This window comes from Rhinoraja longicauda, chromosome 23 (assembly GCF_053455715.1).
Source record: "Rhinoraja longicauda isolate Sanriku21f chromosome 23, sRhiLon1.1, whole genome shotgun sequence".
In the NCBI taxonomy this organism is placed as follows: domain Eukaryota; kingdom Metazoa; phylum Chordata; class Chondrichthyes; order Rajiformes; family Arhynchobatidae; genus Rhinoraja; species Rhinoraja longicauda.
Genome location: NC_135975.1, coordinates 34,213,414 through 34,239,957, shown reverse-complemented (window position 1 = coordinate 34,239,957; position 26,544 = coordinate 34,213,414). Strand labels below are relative to the sequence as shown.

Here is a 26,544-nt window from a genome sequence, read left to right as displayed (position 1 = left end):
TCGCCTAATCTATCCAAGTCACTGTGCAGCCTCCTAGCATCCTCCTCGCAGCTAACACTGCCACCCAGCTTCGTGTCATCCGCAAACTTAGAGATGTTGCATTCAATTCCCTCGTCCAAATCATTAATATACACTGTAAATAACTGGGGTCCCAGCACTGAGCCTTGCGGTACCCCACTAGTCACTGCCTGCCATTCCGAAAAGGACCCGTTTATTCCTACTCTTTGCTTCCTGTCCGCCAACCAATTTTCTATCCACCTCAACACTGAACCCTCAATACCGTGTGCTTTAAGTTTGTACACCAATCTCCTATGTGGGACCTTGTCGAAGGCCTTCTGAAAGTCCAGATATAACACATCGACTGGTTCTCCCTTATCCACTCTACTAGTTACATCCTCGAAAAATTCTATAAGATTCGTCAGACATGATTTGCCTTTGGTAAATCCATGCTGACTTTGTCCGATGATTTCACCACTTTCCAAATGTAATGCTATCACATCTTTAATAACTGACTCTAGCATTTTCCCTACTACCGATGTTAGGCTAACTGGTCTATAATTCCCCGTTTTCTCTCTCCCTCCCTTTTTAAAAGGTGGGATTACATTAGCTACCCTCCAGTCCTCAGGAACTACTCCAGAATCTAAAGAGTTTTGAAAATTTATCACTAATGCATCCACTATTTCTGAGGCTACTTCCTTAAGCACTCTGGGATGCAGCCTATCTGGCCCTGGGGATTTATCTGCCTTTAATCCATTTAATTTACCTAACACCACTTCCCGACTAACCTGGATTTCCCTCAGTTCCTCCATCTCTTTAGACCCCCGGTCCCCCACTATTTCCGGCAGACGGTTTATGTCTTCCTTAGTGAAGACAGAACCAAAGTATTTGTTCAATTGGTCTGCCATCTCCTTGTTCCCTATGATCAATTCACCTGTTTCCGACTGCAAGGGACCTACATTTGCCTTAACTAATCTTTTTCTCTTGACATATCTATAAAAGCTTTTGCAGTCTGTTTTTATGTTCCTTGCCAGTTTTCCCTCATAATCTATTTTCCCTTTCCTAATTAAGCCCTTTGTCCTCCTCTGCTGGACTCTGAATTTCTCCCAGTCCTCTGGTATGCTACTTTTTCTGGCTAATCTGTATGCTTCATCTTTTGTTTTAATACTATCCTTGATTTCCCTTGTTAGCCACGGATGCACTACCTTTCCTGGTTTGTTCTTTTGCCAAACTGGGATGAAGACTTGTTGTAGTTCATCCATGCGACCTTTAAATGCCTTCCATTGCATGTCCACTGTCAACCCTTTCAGCATCAATCGCCAGTCTATCTTGGACAATTCACGCCTCATACCCTCAAAGTTACCTTTCTTTAAGTTCAGAACACTTGTTTCTGTATCGACTTTGTCACTCTCCATCCTAATGAAGAACTCTACCATATTATGATCACTCTTGCCCAAGGGGCCTCGCACAACAAGACTGCTAACTAACCCTTCCTCATTACTCAATATAGCAAAAGTTTTTTTAGGTACGTGAAGAGGAAAAAAATAGTCAAGGCAAATGTGGGTCCCTTGAAGACAGAAGCAGGGGAATTTATTATGGGGAACAAAGAAATGGCAGATGAGTTAAACCGTTACTTTGGATCTGTCTTCACTGAGGAAGATACACACAATTAATTGATTGAATTAACATTTTGTTCAAGATGGCCGCGCCGTTGTGTTTGGCTGCCTGCTACTGTATGTTTCTTTTTTTTCCTAGTCAGATGTGCAGCACTTTGGTCAACGTGGGTTGTTTTTAAATGTGCTATACAAATAAATTGACTTGACTTGACTTGACAATCTCCCAAATGTTCTAGGGGCCGGAGAACCTAGGGTGATGGAGGAACTGAAGGAAATCCACATTAGGCAGGAAATGGTTTTGGGTAGACTGATGGGACTGAAGGCTGATAAATCCCCAGGGCCTGATGGTCTGCATCCCAGGGTACTTAAGGAGGTGGCTCTAGAAATAGTGGAAGCATTGGAGATCATTTTTCAATGTTCTATAGATTCAGGATCAGTTCCTGTGGATTGGAGGATAGCAAATGTTATCCCACTTTTTAAGAAAGGAGGGAGAGAGAAAACGGGTAATTATAGACCAGTTAGTCTGACATCAGTGGTGGGGAAGATGCTGGAGTCAATTATAAAAGACGAAATTGCTGAGCATTTGGATAGCAGTAACAGGATCATTCCGGGTCAGCATGGATTTACGAAGGGGAAATCATGCTTGACAAATCTACTGGAATTTTTTGAGGATGTAACTAGGAAAATTGACAGGGGAGAGTCAGTGGATGTGGTGTACCTCGACTTTCAGAAAGCCTTCGACAAGGTCACACATAGGAGATTAGTGGGCAAAATTAGGGCACATGGTATTGGGGGTACGGTACTGACATGGATAGAAAATTGGTTGACAGACAGAAAGCAAAGAGTGGGGATAAATGGGTCCCTTTCGGAATGGGAGGCAGTGACCAGTGGGGTACCGCAAGGTTCGGTGCTGGGACCCCAGCTATTTACGATATACATTAATGACTTAGACGAAGGGATTAAAAGTACCATTAGCAAATTTGCAGATGATACTAAGCTGGGGGGTAGTGTGAATTGTGAGGAAGAGGCAATAAGGCTGCAGGGTGACTTGGACAGGTTGTGTGAGTGGGCGGATACATGGCAGATGCAGTTTAATGTAGATAAGTGTGAGGTTATTCACTTTGGAAGTAAGAATAGAAAGGCAGATTATTATCTGAATGGTGTCAAGTTAGGAGGAGGGGGAGTTCAACGAGATCTGGGTGTCCTAGTGCATCAGTCAATGAAAGGAAGCATGCAGGTACAGCAGGCAGTGAAGAAAGCCAATGGAATGTTGGCCTTCATAACAAGAGGAGTTGAGTATAGGAGCAAAGAGGTCCTTCTACAGATGTACCGGGCCCTGGTGAGACCGCACCTGGAGTACTGTGTGCAGTTTTGGTCTCCAAATTTGAGGAAGGATATTCTTGCTATGGAGGGCGTGCAGCGTAGGTTCACTAGGTTAATTCCCGGAATGGCGGGACTGTCGTATGTTGAAAGGCTGGAGCGATTGGGCTTGTATACACTGGAATTTAGAAGGATGAGGGGGGATCTTATTGAAACATATAAGATAATTAGGGGATTGGACACATTAGAGGCAGGAAACATGTTCCCAATGTTGGGGGAGTCCAGAACAAGGGGCCACAGTTTAAGAATAAGGGGTAGGCCATTTAGAACGGAGATGAGGAAGAACTTTTTCAGTCAGAGAGTGGTGAAGGTGTGGAATTCTCTGCCTCAGAAGGCAGTGGAGGCCAGTTCGTTGGATGCTTTCAAGAGAGCTGGATAGAGCTCTTAAGGATAGCGGAGTGAGGGGGTATGGGGAGAAGGCAGGAACGGGGTACTGATTGAGAGTGATCAGCCATGATCGCATTGAATGGCAGTGCTGGCTCGATGGGCTGAATGGCCTACTCCTGCACCTATTGTCTATTGTCTATTGTCTATAGACGGGAAGGTCGAGGCTCCCCCCCCCCACGAGTCTCGGGCAGATGAGGCTCGTCGGCCTGGGAAGGCAGTCCATCTAGGAGAGGGTAAACTCTGATCTAAAACCTCCACTGCCTCGTGGCCATATCCAGTCATGGAAAAGGCTCCAGGAGTAAACCTCAAGAAAACTCCGGAGTCGGAGTCCCTCAGGCAGTTGGTGGTTGTCTACAACCTCGTTCTGGCAGCTCCTGCAACGGCACTGGTGCCAAACTGTAACGGCTCTGCTGTTCCTTTGGATCAATCAGCGACGTGGAGAGAGAGGACGTGCTGAATGGGCAACAGCCTGTCCTTCATATGACATTGCCCAGGCTTGCATCCGACTCACCCATGGTCAGCCATGACTGAAGGGGGCCTACCTACTGGTCTCTGGTCCTAGACTCTCGCACTAGTGGAAACATCCTCTCCACATCCAGTCCATCCAAGTCTTTCACTATTCAGTACATAAGGTGTCAGGGGTTATAGGGAGAAGGCTGGAGAATGGGGTTGAGAGGGAGAGAAAGATCAGCCATGATTGAAAGGCGGATTAGATATGATGGGCCGAATGGCCTAATTCGGCTCCAATAATTTATGGACTATGAATTTATGATAGTGTTGACAACAAATAGGCCAAAAGTGAAAGTTGCTGAACTCTAGTACAATGAGCAGCTGTACATTGGTCTGACATTGTGTGGATAATTTTGTTTGCCCCTTTCTATCGTGTTGTGAGTCACACTGGTTCCAGCGATAAAGTTTACACTTTTCCTTAAATCTGCAGATGAGTTGTTTCTGATTACAACACATTCTTCCCAGCTGATCAGGCATCTGAGTCATCATACCACAACCAGAGAGCAGTGCTGAACTACTTTCTAGCTCATTGGTGACCCTCAGACTATCCTTGATCGGACTTTACCTTGCACTAAACGTTATTCCCTTATCATGTATCTGTACACTGTAAATGGCTCAAAGATAGACACAAAAAGCTGGAGTAACTCAGCGGGACAGGCAGCATCTCTGGAGAGGAGTGGGTGACATTTCGGGTCGAGACCCTTCTTTAGACGATCAGTCTCGACCTGAAACTTCACCCATTCCTTCTCTCCAGAGATGCTGCCAGTCCCATTGAGTTACTCCAGCTTTTTGTGCCTATCTTCGGTTTAAACCAGCATCTGCAGTTCCTTCCTATACTGTAAATGGCTCGATTGTAAACATTTATTGTCTTTCTACTGACTGGTTCGCACACAATAAAAGCTTTTCACTGTACCTCGGTACACGTGACAATAAACTAAACTGAACTATTCGGGTGACCAAGTATAGTGTGTTTCTACGGGTGCCATCTGTACAGAGTTGGTACGTTCTCCCTGCAACCTGCGTGGGTTTTCTCGGAGATCTTCGGTTTCCTCCCACACTCCAAAGGCATACAGGTTTGTAGGTTAATTGGCTCGGTATAATTGTAAATTGTCCCGGGCATTGTTCACGTGTGGCTGCGCCTAACGGCTGCCGCTCGCTGGCAGTCTGTTTGTCTTTTTTCCTTTTTTTTTTGTTTGTGCGTCAGTGTTGGGATGGTTTTTGTTTTTATTTTTGGCTGTGTATGTGTGGGGTGGGGCGGGGGGTGGTGGGGTGGGGTGGGGTGGGGGAAACCTTTCTTTTTTTAGGTCTCTTCCCCGGGGCGCGGCTCGGCCGTGGGGCCCTCCATCGCCCGGCGCGGCTCGGCCGCTGGACTTAACATCGCCGGCGCGGCTCGGCCGCGGGACCTAACAGTGCCCGGTACGGCTGCGGGACGTTTCAGCGCTCGGTGCGGCTCGGCGGCGGGGCCTTCCATTGCCCGGCGCGACTCGGCCGCGGAACGGTTTAGTGCCCGGTGCGGCCGCGGGGCCTTCCATCGCTTGGTGCGGCTCGGCCGCGGGACGGTTCAGCGCTCGGTGCGGCTCGGCCGCGGGGCCTTCCATCGCTTGGTGCGGCTCGGCCGTTGGACGGTTCAGCGCTCGGTGCGGCTCGGCCGCGGGGCCTTCCATCGCCCGGCGCGGCTCGGCCGCGGGGCCTTCCATCGCCCGGCGCGGCTCGGCCGCAGAACGGTTTAGTGCCCGGCGCGGCCGCGGGGCCTTCCATCGCTCGGTGCGGCTCGGCCGCGGGACGGTTCAGCGCTCGGTGCAGCTCAGCCGCAGGGCCTTCCATCGCCCGCCGTGTCTCGGCCGCTGGACTTAACATCGCCGGCGCGGCTCGGCCGCGGGACGTTTCAGTGCCCGGTGCGGCTCGGCTGCGGGGACTTCTATCCCTTTGCGGGGGCTGTGCGTGTCGGTCGCCTCGGTAGGGGTCGAGCTGCCTGTCCGTGGGCGTGGGGGGGAAGAGAGTGGAAGTTTTGTTGCCTTCCATCACAGTGAGGAGGTGTTTGGAGTCACTGTGATGGATGTTTGTGTTGGGGTCGTGTGTCCTGTGTTCTTTTCTTTTTTGTTGTGTTCTGTGACTGCTGTAATTTCGTTCGGTACCTCGGTACCGAATGACAATAAAGTTCTGTATACTGTATGTAGGATAGTGTTAGTGTGCGGGGATCGCTGGTCGGTGTGGACTCATTGGGCTGAAGGACCTATTGCCGCACTGTATCTCTAAATTAAACCAAAAAAAACCTAAACCCATTACAACAATCTGGGTTTTTCCCCACATTCTAGGAGCCAAATTAGGTCCTTCAGCCCATCATGTCTACACCGCCTGTCTATCATGGCTGACCTATCTCTCCCTCTCAACCCCATTCTCCTGCCTTCTCCCCATAACCCCTGACACCCGGACTAATCAAGAATCTGTCAATCTCCGTCTTAGGAATATCCATTGACTTGGCCTCCACCGCCGTCTGGGGCAATGAATTCCACAGATTCACCACCCTCCAACTAAAGAAATTCTTTCTTATCTCATTTCCAAATGTATGTCCTTTCATTCTGAGGCGATGGTCTCCAGTACAACAGCCTCCCACTAGTGTAAACATCCTCTCCACTTCCATTATCCAGGCCTTTCACTCTTTGGCAGGTTTCAATGAGGTCCCACCTCGTTGTAAACTTGAACACTCATTTAGAAATGCAGGTTAATGTCTCTGCTAAAAGATGGCACCGTCTCATTGGTGCACTGGAGAATCAGCTTGGATTATGTGTTCAAGCCTACGATACTGTTGAAACGATCTCACCCAATGTCCTCACCACTATTTAATGGTTTATATTTTGCAATGCCTTACAAGTAGGCGTTTGGTATGCTTGCCTTTATAAATCAGAGCATCGAATATAGAAGTTGGGATGTAATGTTGAAATTGTACAGGGCATTGGTGAGGCCGAATCTGGAGTATGGTGTGCAGTTCTGGTCGCCAAATTATAGGAAGGATGTCGACAAAATGGAGAGGGTACAGAGGAGATTTACTAGAATGTTGCCTGGGTTTCAGCACTTAAGCTACAGAGAGAGGTTGAACAGGTTGGGTCTTTATTCTTTGGAGCGTAGAAGGTTGAGGGAGGACTTGATAGAGGTTTTTAAAATTTTAAGAGGGACGGACAGAGTTGATGTGGGTAGGCTTTTCCCTTTGAGAGTGGGGAAGATTCAACAAGGGGACATAACTTCAGAATTAAGGGACAAAAGTTTAGGGGTAACATGAGGGGTAACTTCTTTACTCAGAGGGTGGTGGCTGTGTGGAATGAGCTTCCGGTGGAAGTGGTGGAGGCAGGCTCGATTTTATTATTTAAGAGTAAATTGGATAGGTATATGGATGGGAGGGGATTGGAGGGTTATGGTCTGTGAGCAGGTAGATGAGACTAGGTCAGAGAAAGTGGTCGGCGTGGACTGGTAGGGCCGAACGGGCCTGTTTCCGTGCTGTAGTTGTTATATGGTTATATGGTTATAAGTATTCCAAGTTTCACATTGCCTAATGATCATAGAATCAAGGAAGAAAATACACTTAGGCCATTATTGATATTTCCATTCAAAGCACCATCTCTAAAAGGGCCTAAAGCAAAATTATACATAAGGTATTGCAAGCAAAGTATGCAACAGCAACACGATAAAATCAGAACATGTTCGCCTCGAAAGAGAATGAATATTATAAAACTGATATTACATTCCCCCCACAAGTTAATTTGATGGAAGTTCAAAATTGAATTATGAAACCGGGCCTACATTTTGATGTGGCAGTGCGACAGATAGGGTTGCCAACTGTCCCGTATTAGCTGGGACGTCCCGTATTTTGGGCTAAATTGGTTTGTCCCGTACGGGACCGCCCTTGTCCCGTATTAGGCCCGGGGGAGCTATAGGCCCGGACACTGTAGGCCTGGACACCGTAGGCCCGGACAGTGTAGGCCTGGACACTGTAGGCCCGGACAGTGTAGACCCGTAGGCCTGGGCGCCGCCTAACGGAGGTTACATAGCAACCTGCCTGCTGGCCCAGGCGGCCGCCAATGGTGGAGTGGGAGCACGTGGCCGCTGGCTGGGTGAGGTCACGTGGGGTGCGGGGCGGTGAAGCCATCTTGTCCCTAATTTGGGAGCGAGAAAGTTGGCAATCCTAGTGACAGATAAAGATAAAATAATTCACATCTAACAGAAGGAAGCTTAATTAATGGAAAGAAACTCAACTTACCGTGGGCCTGCGGCAGATGATCATAGATTTGTTAATCCACCTCGCTGGGTATGTCAATTCGGCTTTCCCATTATATACACAGCTCAGTTTAGATTTCTGTAAAACATTGCAATACGAAGCTTATAGTGCAGTTCTTAAAGTTGCACGACATTTTATTCAGCCCATCTGATCCAGTCTGCCTCTAATAAAAATCACATTGCACTGATTTTGGTGGGATCAGAATTAGAAAACATAGAAAATAGGTGCAGGAGGGGGTCATTTGGCCCTTCGAGCCAGCACCGCCATTCATTGTGATCATGGCTGATCATCCACAATCAGTAACCCGTGCCTGCTTTCTCCCCATATCCCTTGATTCCGCTAGCCCCTAGAGCTCTATCTAACTCTCTTTTAAATTCATCCAGTGAATTGGCCTCCACTGCCCTCTGTGGCAGAGAATTCCACAAATTCATAACCCTCTGGGTTTAAAAGTTTTTTCTCACCTCAGTTTTAAATGGCCTCCCCTTTATTCTTAGAATATTATAAAACTGAATTGCTATTTGTCTTGCCTTGAACGTTTCAGGTACCAAGTCACTTGCTCAGTTCCCACTGTCTCCCTCACAACCAGGTTCTAGGATTTCATTACAATTCAAATGATCTTCAAACCCTCATCACAGAGACTGGGGCCACACGGTGTCTCATCTACACCCAGATTTATTATAAAATCAGAAACATGCGGTTCTGAAAGAAACCATTTGGCCCATCATTATACCCGCTACTTTGAAAGGACAATCCACCAGTTCCATCCCTCCACCCCATTCTTACTCAAAACCTTAAAATCTTACTCTTATTCTTTTGGTTATACAATTGAGTTTGGAAGAACCCTCCACTGTATCTGCATTAACAAGCCCAGCAGGTAGTGAGTGTTATGCAGTTCAGTGTAGTGTAGTGCAGAGATACAGCCCACCTTCGTCCCACCGAGTCCACACCGACCAGCGATCCCCGCACATTAACATGACGCTACACAAACTGGGGGCAATTTACACGTACACCAAGCCAATTAACCTACAAACCTGAACGTCTTTGGAGTGTGGTTGGAAAACGAAGATCTCGGAGAAAATCCACGCAGGTCACGGGGAGAACGTACAAACTCCGTACAGACAAGTACCCATAGTCAGGATCAAACCCGGGTCTCTGGCGCTGCAAGGCAGCGACTTTACCACTGCGCCTCCGTGCGGTGGTCATTCCTATCATTACATTTTGGACGGCACCTTGGCGCAGCGGTAGAGTTGCTAGAATCTCTTTAAACTCATTTTACCCTCTATATTTGCCATTTACTCCACTGGGCTTTGAAACACCCCCACCTCTCTTTTCCAGCCTTCTCTCCCCCCCCCCCCCCAAACCACCCCTGTCAGTCTGAAGAAGGGTCCCAACTGAAACATCTGTCCACTCCCTCCACAGATGCTGCCTGACCCACTGAGTTCCTCCAGCACTTTGTGTTTTGCTCTAGAATAAACAAAGAAGATAGGTGCAGGAGGAGGCCATTCCGCCCTTCGAGACAGAACCGCCATTCATTGTGATCGTCCACAATCAATAACCCGTGCCTGCCTTCTCCCCATGTCCCGTGATTCCACTAGCCCCTAGAGCTCTATCTAACTCTCTCTTAAATCCATCCAATGATTTGGCTTCCACTGCCCTCTGTGGCAGAGAATTCCACAAATTCACAACTCTCTGGGTGAAAATGTTTTTTCTCACCTCCGTTTTAAATGGCCTCCCCTTTATTCTAAGACTTTGGCCCCTGGCTCTGGACTCACCCAACATTGGGAACATTTTTCCTGCATCTAGCTTGTCCAGTCCTTTTATAATTTTATATGTTTCTATAAGATCCCCTCTAAACTCCAGTGTATACAAGCCTAGTCTTTTCAATCTTTCCTCATATGACAGTCCCGCCATCCCAGGGATCAATCTCGTGAACCTACGCTGCACTGCCTCAATTACAAGGTTGTCCTTCCTCAAATTAGGTGACCAAAACTGTACACAATACTCCAGATGTGGTCTTACCAGGGCCCTATACAACTGCAGAAGAACCTCTTTACTCCTATACTGAAATCCTCTTGTTATGAAGGCCAACATTCCATTAGCTTTCTTCACTGCCTGCTGTAGCTGCACGCCAACTTTCAGTGACTGGTGTACAAGGACACCCAGGTCTCGCTGCACCTCCCCCTTACCTAACCTAACACCATTGAGATAATAATCTGCCTCCTTGTTTTTGCCACCAAAGTGGATAACCTCACATTTATCTGTATTATACTGCATCTGCCACGCATCTGCCCACTCACTCAACCTGTCCAGGTCACCCTGCAACCTCCTAACATCCTCTCCACAGTTTACACTGCCACCCAGCTTTGTGTCATCTGCAACCTTGCTAGTGTTGCTTCTAATTCCCTCTTCCAAATCATTAATATATATGGTAAACAGTTGAGGCCCCAACACCGAGCCTTGCGGCACTCCACTCGCCACTGCCTGCCATTCTGAAAAGGACCCGTTTATTCCTACTCTTTGCTTCCTGTCTGCCAACCAATTTTCTATCCATTTCAACACCCTACCCCCAATACCATGTGCTCTAATTTTAGTCACCAATCTCCTGTGCGGGACCTTATCAAAGGCTTTCTGAAAGTCTAGATACACTACATCCACTGGCTCTCCTTCATCCATCTTACTTGTCACATCCTCAAAAAAATCCAGACAATTAGTCAAGCATGATTTTCCTTTCATAAATCCATGCTGACTTGGACTTATCCTTTTACTGCTATCCAAATGCACTGTTATTACCTCTTTAATAATTGACTCCAGCATCTTTCCCACCACCGAAGTCAGGCTAACTGGTCTGTAATTCCCCGTTTTCTCTCTCGCTCCTTTCTTGAGCATTTGCAGTTCCTCGTTCCTCACATGTAGGTTAGACTGGATAAGGATGGTAGATTTTGCTTTCTAATATTATTACTTAATCAAATGGATATTTATGACAGTCTGATTATTTCAAGAGTACAATTTTTTTCCTCGTATCTGCAAATCAAATCATTTTCCAATAGTGAATCTTCTAGTGCACCATATCAGTGGGACGGTGGTGCAGCAGTAGAGTTGCTGTCTAACAGCGCCAGGGACCCAGGTCTGATCCTGACTACAGGTGCTGTCTGTACGGAGTTTGTATGTTCTCCCTGTGACGGTATGGGTTTTCCCCGGGAGCTCCGGTTTCCTGCCACACTATAAAGACGTGCAGGTTTGTAGGTTAATTGGCTTCAGTAAAATTGTAAATTGTCCCTAGTGTGTGTAGGATAGTGCTAGTGTGCGGGGATCGCTGGTCGTCGCGGACCCGGTGGGCTGAAGGGCCTGTTTCCATGCTGTATCTCTAAACTAAACTGAACTATGCAAAACATATAACCATATAACCATATAACAACTACAGCACGGAAACAGGCCCGTTCGGCCCTTCCAGTCCACGCCGACCACTCTCCCTGACCTAGTCTCATCTACCTGCACTCAGACCATAACCCTCTAATCCCCTCTTATCCATATACCTATCCAATTTACTCTTAAATAATAAAATCGAGCCTGCCTCCACCACTTCCACCGGAAGCCCATTCCATACAGCCACCACCCTCTGAGTAAAGAAGTTACCCCTCATGTTACCCCTAAACTTTTGTCCCTCAATTCTGAAGCTATGTCCCCTTGTTGGAATCTTCCCCACTCTCAAAGGGAAAAGCCTACCCACGTCAACTCTGTCCGTCCCTCTCAAAATTTTTAAAACCTCTATCAATAAAAGAAAACAACCGGAAATGTCCATCCAAGTTCTTTTAGCAGAATATTGTGTGCAGTATATAAAGTGGTGGGCAATCCAATGCATCAGCAAATTTAGAAAACAGTCACTTCTAACTTGCGTAAGGACAGGCACCCGAGAAGGTTCATCCTTGTGGCTGAAAAGCAAGAGGAAGCAGCTCATTGAAACAGGAATTGGATTGTGCAACCTCTGGAACAGCTGTAGGGAGAAGGCACTTGTTTTGAAGTGAGCCAATCTCATGAAGAAAGTATCAACCAACAATCTGCACAAGTTGCTGACATAAAATGGAAGGGTGATTGCTCAGTACGTCAATGAAGCTCAACAAATGGAAAAGTCTGGACCACTAGGGGCGGCACGGTGGCGCAGCGGTAGAGTTGCTGCCTGACAGCGGTTACAGCGCCGGAGTCCCGGGTTCGATCCCGACTGTGGATGCTGTCTGTATGGAGTTTGTACGTTCTCCCCGTGACCTGCGTGGGTTTTCTCCGAGATCTTCGGTTTCATCCCTCACTCCAAAGACGTACAGGTTTGTAGGTCAATTGGCTTGGTATAATTGTAAATTGTTCCTAATGTGCATGGGATAGTGTTAATATGCGGAGATTGCTGGTCGGTGCAGACTCGGTGGGCTGAAGGGCCTTTTTCCCTGCTGTATCTCTAAACTAAACTAATTCATTGATGTATGTTTGAACTCTATCACAGCAGCAGAGGAATTGAAGTTCATGGAATTAATTAATTCTGGAACAAAACCTGATACCAGTAATGATGTCTATAAAACTCTGGTATCACAAAATGCTGGAGTTACTCAGCAGGTCAGGCAGCATCTCAGGAGAGAAGGAATGGGTGACGGTTCGGGTCGAGACCCTTCTTCAGACTGCTATAAAACTCTGGATAGTCGTAAAAACCCATCTGGTTTAATGATGTCATTAGAGTTATAGTTATATAGAAGATAGATGCAAAATGCTGGAGTAACTCAGCGAGACAGGGCAGGCAGCATCTCTGGAGAGAAGGAGTTCAGACATGCTGCCTGGAGCTGAGTTGCTCCAGCGTTTTGTGTCTGTCTTTGGTGTAAACCAGCATCTGCAATTGCCTCCGACACATATAGTTATAGAGCAAGGAAAGAGGCCCTTCAACCCAACTTGTCCATACTGACCGAGATGCCACATCCAAGTTAGTCCCATTTGCACACAACTGGCCCATAGCCCATCCAAACCTTTCCTATCAATATACCTGACCAAATGTCATTTAACATTGTTATTGTAAGTGCCTCAAATACCTTTCAATATAGTGTCATTTAGTTTATTGTCTTTCCATATATCCACATTTTTCTATGTGAAAAAGCTGTCCCTCAAGTTCCTATTAAATATTTCTCCTCGCACCTTAAACCTATGCTTAATGGTTCTCGATTCACCTATCCTGGGAAAAAGAGGATGCAAATAGTATGTATTCTCCCTATCTATTCCCAAAATGATTTTATACACGGCCTCGCCCTCTTCTCCCCCTCTTCTCCCCCATCACCCATCGAGCAAAAGGTACAGAAGTGTGAAAAAGCACACCTCCAGATTCAGGGACAGTTTCATCCCAGCTGTTATCAGGCAACTGAACCATCCTATCAACAACTAGACAGCAGTCCTGAGCAAATATCCACCTCATTGGAGACCTTTGGACTATCTTTGATCAGACTTTACTGGCCTTATCTTGCATGAAACATTATTCATGTTATTCCTTTTATCATCTATCTGTCCACTATGGACGGCTCGATTCTAATCATGTCTTGTCTTTCTGCATGCTGGTTAGCACGCAACTAAAGCTTTTCACTGTACAGGTGACAATAAACTAAATTAAACTGCACCTTTGAAGACCACCTCTCAGATTCCTGTGTTGTAAGGAGTAAAGTCGTTGCCTGCCCAACCTGTTCCTTTAGCTCAGGCCCTCAAGTCTTGGCAACATCCTCGTAGATCTTCTCTGCACCTGTGCTTCTCTGCTTAATGGCATCTTTCAGATTGCAGGATGACCAAAAATGAAAACAACACCCCAAGCCAGCCTCTCCAATGTGTTGTACACTATAACATATCATCCCAACTTCTATTCTCCGTTCCCTGACTATTGAAGGCCAGAGTGCCCAATGCCTTCTTCACCATCCCAGCCCAGCAGATCAAAAGATCGTGGTATTTCTTGATCGCCATCTTCAGTCTATCTAAATTCAGTATCATCTGCAAATTTACTAATCATGTCTTGCACATTCTCGTCCAAATCAATGATATTGGTTACAGATAGCAACTGGCCCAGCATCGATCCCCGTGATCCCAATGACCCAATAACCTGAATCCCTGCCCGCTGCACCATTCTGGGAAGGTAACATGGCATTTGTGGCTTGTCTGGCATCAGATCCACATTAAAAACCAACAATAAATGTTGATTTTGCGAGTGATAACAATCCTGTGAATAGGGTTGCCAACTGTCCCGTATTAGCCGGGACATCCCGTATGTTGGGCTAAATTGGTTTGTCCTGTAAGGGACCACCCTTGTCCCGTATTAGGCACGGGGGGCGCTGTAGACCCAGACACTGTAGGCCCGGGGTTCCGCTGTAGGCCCAGACACTGTAGGCCCGGGGGCCGCAGTAGGCCCGGACAGTGTTGGCCTGGAAGCCCGGGCGCCGCCGAACGGAGGTTGCGTAGCAGCCCACCTCTCGGCCCGGGCGACCGCCATTGGTGGAGCGGGAGCACGTGGCCATTGGCTGGGTGAGGTCACGTGGGGCGCAGGACGGTGACGTCACTTTTGTCCTTTACTTGGGAGTGAGAAAGTTGACATCCCTACCTGTGAGTGAACTACCAGAAGAAGGGTCTCGACCCGAAACGTCACCTATTCCTTCTCTCCAGAGATGCTGCCTGTCCACGTTTTGTGTCTGTCTTGAAGCTCTTTAGGATGTGTGACTCTGACCCGATCAACCATTCAACTTCTCCTCCCTGTCCCTCCCTCCATCACTGCGAACTACCACTGCAATTTGGAGCTCTTCTTTCAAATCCCTTCCAAGTTTAGTTTGGTTTAGAGATACAATGCGGAAACAGGACTTTTGGCCCACCGAGTCCGCGCCGACCAGTGATCCCCACATACTAACACTATCCCACACACACTAGGGACAATTTACAATTTTACCAAGTCAATTAATCTGCAAACCTGTACGTCTTTGGAGTGTGGGAGGAAACTGGAACACCCGGAGAAAACCCACGCAGGTCACGGGGAGAACGTACAAACTCAGACAGCACCCGTAGTCGGGATCAAACCCGGGTCTCTGGCGCTGTGAGGCAGCAACTGTATCGCTGCGCCACCGTGCCGCCCTTAAAGTCTCACACATTCCTGATATCCTGAAATTCCATGCAATCTACCCCGGCAGAATCCCCATCCCTGATGCTCCTGTATCCTCTGCGAATTTACAGAAAACTCTGCTTTAAGTGTGGAAAATGTCAGGCGGTCACATTACTGGCAACGATGCTGAACACAAGATTCAACAGACAGCTCCGTATGCCAGTTTACCCACTAAACACAAATCAGATTCATTTCTGGTTACTGGAGGGAGAGGCAGATTACATTTTGCAGTGATCTTTGCCAAAGATTCTCCTGGAGCATCACCCCCACATGGAGAGAATCAATCTTTAAGTGCTGGCACCGACTGTCCTAGCTCCAAGTTCAGTCCTCCATCCACCGTCGTTACCCTCATTCCCTCTGCCGCCACCACTCGGCCCCTGGACAATGTTTGTTACTGTACAGTCATCGTACACAGCCCCACTATGTTTCACCTCCTCATTGTGATAACTCAGATTTGAGTGAGCATTTATGCAGTGCCTTTCACATCGTCAGGTGACTGCAAGGCACCAGTCACTGAGCAAATTCATTGTTGTAATAGAGTCACAGGGTGAGAGAGCGTGGAAACAGGCCCTTCGGCCCATCTTACCCACACCAACCAACATGTCCCACCTGCACATGTCCCACCTGTACGTCCCATCTGCACATGTCCCATCTACACTAGTCCCATCTGCACATGTCCCATCTACACTAGTCCCATCTACACTAGTCCCATTTGCACATGTCCCATCTACACTAGTCCCACCTGCACATGTCCCACCTGCACATGTCCCATCTGCACATGTCCCATCTGCACATGTCCCATCTGCACTAGTCCCATCTGCACATGTCCCATCTGCACATGTCCCATCTGCACATGTCCCATCTGCACTAGTCCCATCTGCACATGTCCCACCTGCACATGTCCCACCTGCACATGTCCCACCTACACTAGTCCCATCTGCACTAGTCCCATCTGCACTAGTCCCATCTGTACATGTCCCATCTGCACATGTCCCATCTGCACATGTCCCATCTGCACATGTCCCATCTGCACATGTCTCATCTACACATGTCCCACCTGCCTGCGTTTGGTCCATATCCCTCTAAACCTGTCCTATCCATGTACCTGTCTAATTGTTTCTTAAACGTTGCAATAGTCCCTGCCTCAATTACCTCCTCCAGCAGCTTGTTCCATACACCCACCATTATTTGTGAGAAAAAGATACCCCTCAGATTTCTATTAAATCTTTTCCCCTTCACCTTGAACTTATGTCATCTGGTTCACAATTCCCCCTACTCTGGGCAAGAGGGTCTGTGCATCTACCCGTGATTCTATACACCTCTACAAGATCACCCCTCATCCTCCTGCGCTCCAAGGAATAGAGTCCTAGCCTGCTCAACCTCTCCTTATATCTCACACCCTCCAGTCCGGGCAACATCCTCGTAAATCTTCTCTGCCCCCATTCCAACTTGGCAACATCTTTCCCATAACATGGTGCCCAGAACTGAACAAATGCAGCCTCACCAACGTCTTATACAACTACAACATGACCTCTCAACTTCTGTACTCAATACTCTGACTGATGAAGGCCAATGTGCCAAAAGCCTTTTTGACCACATTATGTACCTGTGACGTGGGAACTGTGGAAACTGTACAGTGTGAGGCTCCACAAACTGTACTAAGTTACGTGATCAGTGAGTGTGTAGGAAGGAACTGCAGATGCTGGTTTACCACGAAGATAGACACAAAACGCTGGAGTAACTCAGCGGGTCAGGCAGTGTCTCTGGAGAGAAGGAATGGGTGCCCTTTCGGGTCGAGACCCTTCTTCAGACTGAGAGTCAGGGAGATAAAGACAGAGAGGTATGGAAGGGTAAGGTGTGAAAACGACAGATCAAAGGGGGCCATGGTCACGGAAAATATAGAATGATTCATTGTTAGCCATGGGGAAGGTTCAAGGAGGCGTACAAATGGTAAAATTAAACGGGAGGACATTGAAACTAGCCGGGGAACAAGGATGGGGGAGGAACAGGGAGAGAGGTAACGCAATGGATACTTGAAGGTAGAGAGATCATTGTTCATGCTGCTGGATTGTAAGCTGCTGAGCAAAATATCTGTTTCAGTGAGCGTTAACAGAGAGATAATTACGGGAAATACCCTGCTAGATTCCTTCAAAATAAAGACCTGCTGACCTTTCTGCCTGTTTGAGAAGGGAAGTAGACCCTGGGCTGAACATCACATCTGAATACAAGCCTCTTATCTAATTCAAGTGCACTACCATGCCAGCCTGGATTAGGTGCTCAAAGCTCTGACATGGGGCTTGAACCTGCCGGTCCAAGGGTGACCTGACCACTGAGACAGCTATGTGTATAGGACAGGTTTAGAGGAATATGGACCAAACGCAGGCAGGTGGGACTAGTGTAGATGGGACATGTTAGTCGGTGTGGGCAAGTTGGGCTGAAGGACCTGGTTCCACGCTGTGACTCTGAACCACAGATGATCCGTCGACATCTTTCTTCCCAAACAGTCTTTACAGGTGAGGCAGAGGTTCACCTGCATCTTATCTATTGTATCCGCTGTTCCAGATGTCAACTTCTCTACATCGGCGAAACCAAACGCAGGCTCGGCGATCGTTTCGCTCAACACCTTCGCTCAGTCCTCCTCCCACTCCCAATCTGACCTTTCTGTCATGGGCCTCCTCCAGTGTCATAGTGAGCCAAATTGGAGGAACAGCACCTCATATTTCGCTTGGGCAGCTTACACCCCAGCAGTACGAACATTGACTTCTCTAACTTTAGATAGCTGTCCCTCTCTTTCCCCTCCCTCTTCCCAGTTCTCCCACTGTCTTCCTGTCTCCAACAACATCCTTTCTTTGTCCCACCCCTTCCCCTGACATCAGTCTGAAGAAGGGTCTCGACCCGAAACGTCACCCATTCCTTCTCTCCTGAGGTGCAGCCTGAACTGCTGAGTTACTCCAGCATTTTGTGATATCTTCGATTTGTATCAGCGTCTGCAGTTGTTTTCCTACACATCTTTCTTCCAAATCCATGAGCATTTTGCAGGATTTCCCCCGATGAAATGTGGCTCAATCACACTCTTTAAGCAGTCTGGGACATCAATGGAAGGCCCTGTTGCTTCCAAGATGGCGCCCAACCCAGGCGACTATTTACGTGCCAGCCACAGAAGCAGATCTACAATCACATATTACAATCGCTCCACACTCTTATAATCACTAGTCCTACAGCAGCATTTCTTACTTTATGATCTTTGATGGCTTTACCTTGCACTAAACGTTATTCACCGTATCATGTATCTGTACACTGTAAATGGCTCGACTGTAATCATACATTGTCTTTCCGCTGACTGGTTAGCACACAGCAAAAGCTTTTCACTGTACCTCGGTACACGTGACAATAAACTAAACTGAACTGTGAATCTGTGGAACTCTCTGCCACAGAAGGCAGTGGAGGCCAATTCACTGGATGTTTTCAAGAGAGAGTTAGATTTAGCTCTTTGGGCTAAAGGAATCAAGGGATATGGAAAAAAGGCAGGAACGGCGTACTGATTTTAGATGATCAGCCATGATCACATTGAATGACAGTGTTGGCTCAAAGGGCCGAATGGCCTACTCCTGCACCTATTTTTCTATGTTTTCTAGGTTTCTAACTGTGATAGACTAAAGAAATGTAGGAAGGAACTGCAGATGCTGGTTTAAATCGAAAATGTAAATGCTGGTTTAAATAGACATAAAATGCTGGAGTAACTCAGCGGGACAGGCGACATCTCTGGAGACAAGGAATGGGTGACGTTTCAGGTTGAGATCCTTCTTAGACTAAAGAAGGGTCTTGACCCGAATCATCACCCATTCTTTCTCTTCAGAGATGCTGCCGGCCCCGCTGAGTTACTCCAGCATTTTGTATCTATCTTCGGTGTAAACCTCCTTCCCAAACTAAATGATGATCTTTACCCTCACACAGTTACAAGGGTGGGTATTTAAGTCTTACTTTGAGAAGTTCAGCATCTTTCAGGTAAATGTGAAGGTCTGTATGTGGAGATTCTTCTCCAAGAGTAACATGAGTAACATGAGGGCAGGCCTGAAACAAGAAGTTGATGTTAATTTCATATCTGTTCTCTTTTAAAATTGATATTTGATATTAATAAGGCTGATGGCCGTCACCTGCACTGTATTTTGATTATGAATTGCAGTGCACTTATGCACAGCCGCCTGCCAGTGACATCCAGAATCAACACAATCGGAACATCTGGCGAACAAGGAGGGAAAAAGGAAACTTTGGTTAGCAGGCGATAGTTGCAGAGAAACAAAGAAACAACAGCACACGATCTCACCAGGCCTAATCACCCCGTTGCAGAGTGTACCAGGGGCAGCACATCAACAAGCTGCAGATACAGATGCTCCTTGACTTACGATGTCTCCACTTTACCACAGTGCAAAAGCGATACACATTCGGTAGATACCGTACGTTGAATTTTTGAATGCTGATATTTTGCCGGGCTTTTGCCGGGCTGGCAGGCCTTCCCGCTGCTCAGACTGGCACAATGCTCTCTCGTGTTGCTGGGCAACGGCAGCGAGCCGCAGCTCCCAGTCAGCCACGGTTGGGGGCTGCCATGGCCGTGATGTTCGGTCGGTCAGGTGTATTAAATACATTTTCGACTCACGATACTTTTGGTTTACGATAGGTTTATCGGAACGTAACCCCATCGTAAGTCGAGGAGCACCAGCATTGGAAATCTAAAACGATAGTGGAAAATGCTGGGTGTATACTCAGGCCACACCTGTGAGACGCATAGTAAAGTCATTGCCTTGGGCAGCTTACAACCCAGAGGTATGAATATTGATTTCTCTGACTTCAAGTAATCCTTGCTTCCCCGCTCTCTCCATCCCGCCCTCACCCCTGGTCATTGTATGAGTTTCACTGTGGTCTTGGTGAGTGAGTCATTGTATTAGTTTCACTGTATTCATTATCTGTATAACTCGTTTTCACCTAGCCCACAGCCAACAATGGACCATTTCCTTTATCATTGTTAGTTTTTGGATATCTTTCATTCCTTTGTTCTATATCTCTCTATGTCTCGTTCCCCTTTCCCCCTCGGTCTGAAGAAATGGTCTTGACCCAAAACATCGCCTATTCCTTTTCTCCAGAGATGCTGCCTGTCTCGCTGAGTGATGCCAACTTCTTGTGTCTGTCTAAAGTCAATGCCTCAACGTCGGGGACATTTTAGAACCGAAAAGGGCACAACAAAAACCTAGAGGGTGGGGGAAGGCATGTCACTGACAGGGTAAAACCAGGATGACCAGGGGGGTCAGCCAGAGACAAGGTTATCTGATCATTGAGTAAATGGGAGAGGGAAATGGGGGAATAAATAGGGGAGGTAAAAAATGCAGAGCAGGAGGATGAGCCCAGCACATCCGCCTGCACACGTTCTCCAGTCCTGGAGAGTTCAGGTCAGTTTAGCTTATTGTCACGTGTACCGAGTTAAGGCTATACATGATTACAATCGAGCCATCTGCAATGTATAGATGCATGATATGGGAATAACCTTTAGTGCAAGATAAATAGGGCTTCAGGGTGGCACAGCGGTAGAGTTGCTGCCTGAGAGCGAATGCAGAGCCGGAGACCCGGGTTCGATCCTGACTACGGGTGCTGTCTGTACAGAGTTTGTATGTTCTCCCTGTGATTGTACGTTCTCCCACACTCCAAAGACGTACAGATTTGTAGGTTAATTGGCTTGGTAAATGTAAAAATTGTCCCTAGTGGGTATAGGATAGTATTAATGTGCAGGGATCGCTGGTCGGCGCAGACCCAGTGGGCCGAAAGAGCCTGTTTCCGCGCTGTATCTCTAAACTAAATTAAAAGCCAGTAAAGTCCAATCAAAGATAGTCCGAGGGTCACCAATGAGGTAGATAGTAGCTCAGCACTGCTCTCTGGTTGTGGTAGGATGGTTCAGTTGCCTGATAACAGCTGGGAAGAAACTGTCCCTGAATCTGGAGGCGTGGACGGGCAATAGAGGAAGAAGGTGAAAGTATTGGGAGCTGAGGTCATAAGGTTTAGAAGTGATTGGAGCAGAATTAGGCCATTCGGCCCATCAAGTCTACTCCGCCATTGAATCATGGCTGATCTATCTCTCCCCCCTAACCCCATTCTCCTGCCTTCTCCCCATAACCCCTGACACCCGTACTAATCAAGAATCTATTTATCTATAGCTTTAAAATATCCATTAACTTGGCCTCCACAGCCTTCTGTGGCAATGAATTCCACGGTTTCATTAGGAAGGAGAAATCTCTTTAGTCAGAGGGAGGTGAATCTGTGGAATTCATTGCTAAATTAATTCAGTCTCTAGATGCATTCCTCAGCCATTGAAAATCCCAAGCTGAACTATGTGGAGCTTGTTCAAAGACTGTGATACCTTGTATTAGCAAGTCCTGCATTAATGTACAGCTCCATGATCATAGTGAGAATGAATGAGCATAATGATGCTTCAGGAACAGAAATCCTTCAGAATATGAATTTTTGCAATTCAGTTTAGTTTAGTTTAGAGATACAGAGCGGAAACAGGCCCTTCGGCCCACCAAGTCCGTGTCGACCAGCAATCCCCGCACACTTACACAATCCTACACATACACAATCCCACTCGTCCCTTCCGACCCAAACCACCCCATCCCCGGGCACTTTCCACTGCAGGAGATGCACCACCTGTCCCTTTACCTCCTCCCTCAACTCCACCCAAGGACCCAAACAGTCTTTCCAGGTGAGACAGAGGTTCACCTGCACCTCCTCCAACCTCATCTTTTGCATCCGCTGCTCTAGATGTCAACTTCTTTACATCGGCGAAACCAAACGCAGGCTCGACGATCGTTTCGCTCAATACCTTCGCTCAGTCCACCTTAACCAACCTGATCTCCCGGTGGCTGAGCACTTCAACTCCCCCTCCCACTCTGACCTTTCTGTCATGGGCCTCCTCCAGTGCCATAGTGAGGCCCACCGGCAATTGGAGGAACAGCACCTCATATTTCACTTGGGCAGCTTGCAGCCCAGTGGTATGAACATTGACTTCTCCAACTTTAGATAGTTCTTCTATCCCTCTCTTCCCCTCCCCTTCCCAGTTCTCCCTCTATCTTCCTGTCTCCACCTATATCCTTCCTTTGTCCCGCCCCCCCTGACATCAGTCTGAAGAAGGGTCTCGACCCGAAATGTCACCCATTCCTTCTCTCCTGAGATGCTGCCTGACCTGCTGAGTTACTCCAGCATTTTGTGAATAAATACCTTCGATTTGTACCAGCATCTGCAGTTATTTTCTTACACACACTAGAGACAATTGACAATTTTACCGAAGCCAATTAACCTACAACCCTGTACGTCTTTGGAGTGTGGGAGGAAACCGGAGCACCTGGAGAAAACCCACACGGTCACGGGGAGAACATACAAACTCCGTACAGACAGCACCCGTAGTCAGGATGGAACCCGGGTCTCCGGCAGCAACTCTACTATTGCACCACCCAAGATGGCTCCACATCTTTTTCTGCAATGGTTCTGTTTTGTGACAAGTATTTTAATCCAGACTCGTTGAATGGCTCTACTTTAAACAATGAGCTGACGAACTTACGGCTTGTCACCGCGGGAAGTATGAATGTTAAAACAATTATGCAGGTTGGCCCTGGTGGTGACGTTCACAGACGTTAATTGAACAGATGCCTCTACGACGACTGGGCCTGCAGGGAAACAGGCAAGAAAAGTGCGTTAAAATCTTCTCATTGTGGAATCTTAAGATGCAATTTTCAACTCGGGCTTTGCATGGGGTGAGACGGGCAGGAGCCCTCAGGAGAGAGCGTTGCCTTGAACACCAGCTTGGTTTAACTCTGGCCTTCATTTACAGTTCCCTGACTGAGTCTGGTAGGAATAAAGTGTATACAATCACGAGGAGAATGGATCGGGGAAATATGGGAACCGCCCCCTCCCCTGACATCAGTCTGAAGAAAGGTCTCGACTCGAAATGTCACCCATTCCTTCTCTCTCAAGATGCTGCCTGACCCGCTGAGTTACTCCAGCATTTTTTTACTACCTATTTACTGCCTGCCGCCTCACGTGGCAACAGACCCACCCTTCACCTGCCAGTTCCCCTTCTCACCGGGTCAATAGGGGTTTACACACTAACTATACTAGTTAGGAGGAACAGGAGCAGAGGACTCAGTCAGTCCATCTCTCAACGCATCAGAGCTCTACAATCTGCCATCAATTCAATAAATGGGCGGGTGATCAGAACCAAACTCAATGGGTCTCAACCTGACACATCACCCATCCTTTTTCTCCAGAGATGCTGCCTGTCCCGCTGAGTTACTCCACCTTTTTGTGTCTATCTTAGGTTTAAACCAGCATCTGCAGTTACTTCTTACAAAGAAACAGAGAAGGTTCTTTTGTGTCGGATTTACTCATGGCAAATCCCAAACGGGTGCTGCTTCATGAGAAATATCAGCACTTAACAATATTACTTTGTTTCTTGATAATGTTAAGGTAGTCATGGATTTATTTAAACACGTAATACTGAACAATGAATGTTACATCGAGTTGCAAGCGATGGACAAAGCCCAAAGGAACTGCAGATGCTGGTTTAAACCGGAGATACAAAATGCTGGAGTAACTCAGCGGGACAGGCAGCATCTCTGGAGAGAAGGAACGGGTGAGGTTTTGGGTCGAGACCTTTCCTTCTCTCTAGCTATGCTGCCCGTCCCGCTGAGTTACTCTGGCATTTTGTGTGTATCTTCGGACAAAACCCAATCTCTCCTTGTACGAATACTGTACCCATCTGATTCTTGAGCTGAAGGTAGGTCTTGCTGGACAGACGGCAGAGGCATTGAGTGCTGTAACTGCCTTGGCAAATAACCTCATCAGTCACAGTGTTCCTCAACATACACTCCTCTGCCTTTTGTCTGCTTACATTGCCAAGCTTCCATTTTAATGTCACGTTAAAATGCTGAAAAATAAAATAAAGTTAAAAGATATATCTCTGAGCAAACCTCACCTGTTAGAACAACGTTCCCGCAAAAAAAAAAGGGGAAAAGATCAAAAGCCAATAAATCTATCTGGAAACTCTAAAGAAAATTGTTTATGTCCAAAGAGTCATTAGAACGTGGAATGTGTCATTGCATGGAATAGATGAGCCAAATCTGCACAGATGGTTTTATGGGGAAACCAGGTAGGCAGGGGCGTAGCGGTAGAGTTGCTGCCTCACAGCGCCGGAGACCCCGGTTCCATCCTGACTACGGGTGCTGTCTGTACAGATTTTGTTTCCTTCTCCCCGTGACCTACATGGGTTTTCTCCGGGATCTCCGGTTTCCTCCCACACTGCAAAGATGTACAGGTTTGTAGGTTAATTGGCTTTGCTATAAATGTAAACTGTTCCTTGTGTGTGTGGAGGATAGTGTGCGGGGATCGCTGGCCGGCACGGACTCGGTGGGCCGAAGGGCCTGTTTCCGCTCTGTATCTCTTAACTAAACTAAACATAAAGCCACAACGAGATGCCAAATGGCTTTTTATTCTGATGTGATGCCGCATAAACTCTGAAACTAGGTAAGGACATGAGGCAACAAGGATTAAGAGATGTAAGGAACTGCAGACGCTGGAATCCTGAGCAAAACACAAAGTGGCGGAGGAACTCAGCATGAGTCAGCATCTGTGGAGGGAATGGACAGGCAAAATGTTAGGCCGTGACTCCTCTTTGGACTGTCAGACTGTGTCTAAAGGAGGGACCCATCCTGAACAGTCATCTGTCCATCCCCTTCCCAGTTGCTGCCTTTCCCACTGAGTTTCTCCATCACTTGGTGTTTTGCTCAAGATTCCAGCATCTGCAGATCCTTGCTTCTCCTATTCCTTGTTGCTTTATGTCTTCATCTAGTTTCAGAGTTTAAGCAGTATCACATCAGAATAAAAAGCCATTTGGCCCGGCTGTTCGCTGCTAGAGTTTATGCTTTACATGATCCTCCTCCATTGGTCTTTGTCACACAATGTTGGCATTTCCTTCTGTGTAGGAAGGAACTGTAGATGCTGGTTTATACCAAAGATAATACACAAAATGCTGGAGTAACTCAGCGGGACAGGCAGCATCAATGGAGAAACACTAAATGCTGGAGTAACTCAATGGAGTTCCAGAAACCGCTGAGTTACTCCAGCAGTTTGTGTCGATCTTTGGCATTTCTTGCTGTTCCTTTCGGCCTCACATCTTTACCTAGATTCCCCTTAGGGATCCCCCCTGTTATTTGGCTCATTTACTCTCTGCAATGGCGTGATTCACGTTCTAATCACTATTTGGACAAAAAAAATCTTGAATTCCCTATTCATAATGCCTTAAGTGATAGGAGCAGAATTAGGCCATTCGGCCCATCAAGTCCACTCCGTCATTCAATCATGGCTGATCTATCTCTCCCTCCTAATCCCATTCTCCTGCCTTCTCCTGACACCTGCACTAATCAAGAATTGCATTGCATTTATTATGACCTGAACTTACAATGCCATGACTTTGCTCTTCCCCCCCCCGCCCCCCCAGCCTCCTCTTTACCCTGGAAACATCTCTATCCTGTCCTGTCTACCAGGATGATAGGGGTATCATCATGTGAAGACAGTCTGAAGAAGGGTCTCTACCCGAAACGTCACGTATTCCTCTTCTGCAGAGATGTTGCCTGACCCGCTGAATTACTCCAGCATTTTGTATCTATCTTCATTGTAAACCAGCGTCTGCAGTTCCTTCTTATACATGATTATACTTCACTGTTGGAGTAATTTCTGTGTCACATCCGAACCATGTATTTGCCTTTACTTAGCGGGGCCCGGACTCAAATAAAACAGCTCACAGATCAGTGGTGAATCTATCCAACAAGCCATATTATGGAAGACAATTTTATGAAAGTCAATTTTATGGCACTGGAAAAACACACACAGAAAACCCAAAAAGTTTCAAAGATACAAAGTACCTAGAACATTTTATATTCTCATGATACAACGATTACTTGTGGATTTGAAATAAATCATCATTAATCAATGTCTCTGTAATCTTTTATCTTTGTCTTTCCCCAGAGTTATCTTTAACCTAGTGTTTCCTGTTATTTTGAACACCCCTGTCCCAGATCTAACAAATGGGCAAAAGACGCATTTCCTGGGTATTTTATTACTCTCATACTGATTTACAACCTCACTGTGAGTATTATTATTCTATCTAAGCTGGCTGCGCCTGAGCTAAATACATT

The 26,544-nt window shown here is 47.0% G+C and overlaps 1 protein-coding gene across 4 annotated transcripts in view; it reads right to left on the bottom strand.

Moving 5' to 3' along the window:
- plxnc1 (plexin C1) overlaps window positions 1-26,544 on the bottom strand; it is a 130,425-nt gene that overhangs the window by 54,418 nt on the left and 49,463 nt on the right. For all 4 annotated transcript variants that reach the window (XM_078420034.1, XM_078420035.1, XM_078420036.1 and 1 more), the window contains exons 6-10: window positions 24,107-24,278; window positions 22,914-23,019; window positions 19,468-19,552; window positions 19,295-19,384; window positions 8,143-8,238 (exon numbers count right to left, since the gene is read on the bottom strand). In XM_078420034.1, the coding sequence (XP_078276160.1) occupies window positions 8,143-8,238; window positions 19,295-19,384; window positions 19,468-19,552; window positions 22,914-23,019; window positions 24,107-24,278 (549 nt within the window). The remainder of the gene's footprint in view (window positions 1-8,142; window positions 8,239-19,294; window positions 19,385-19,467; window positions 19,553-22,913; window positions 23,020-24,106; window positions 24,279-26,544) is intronic.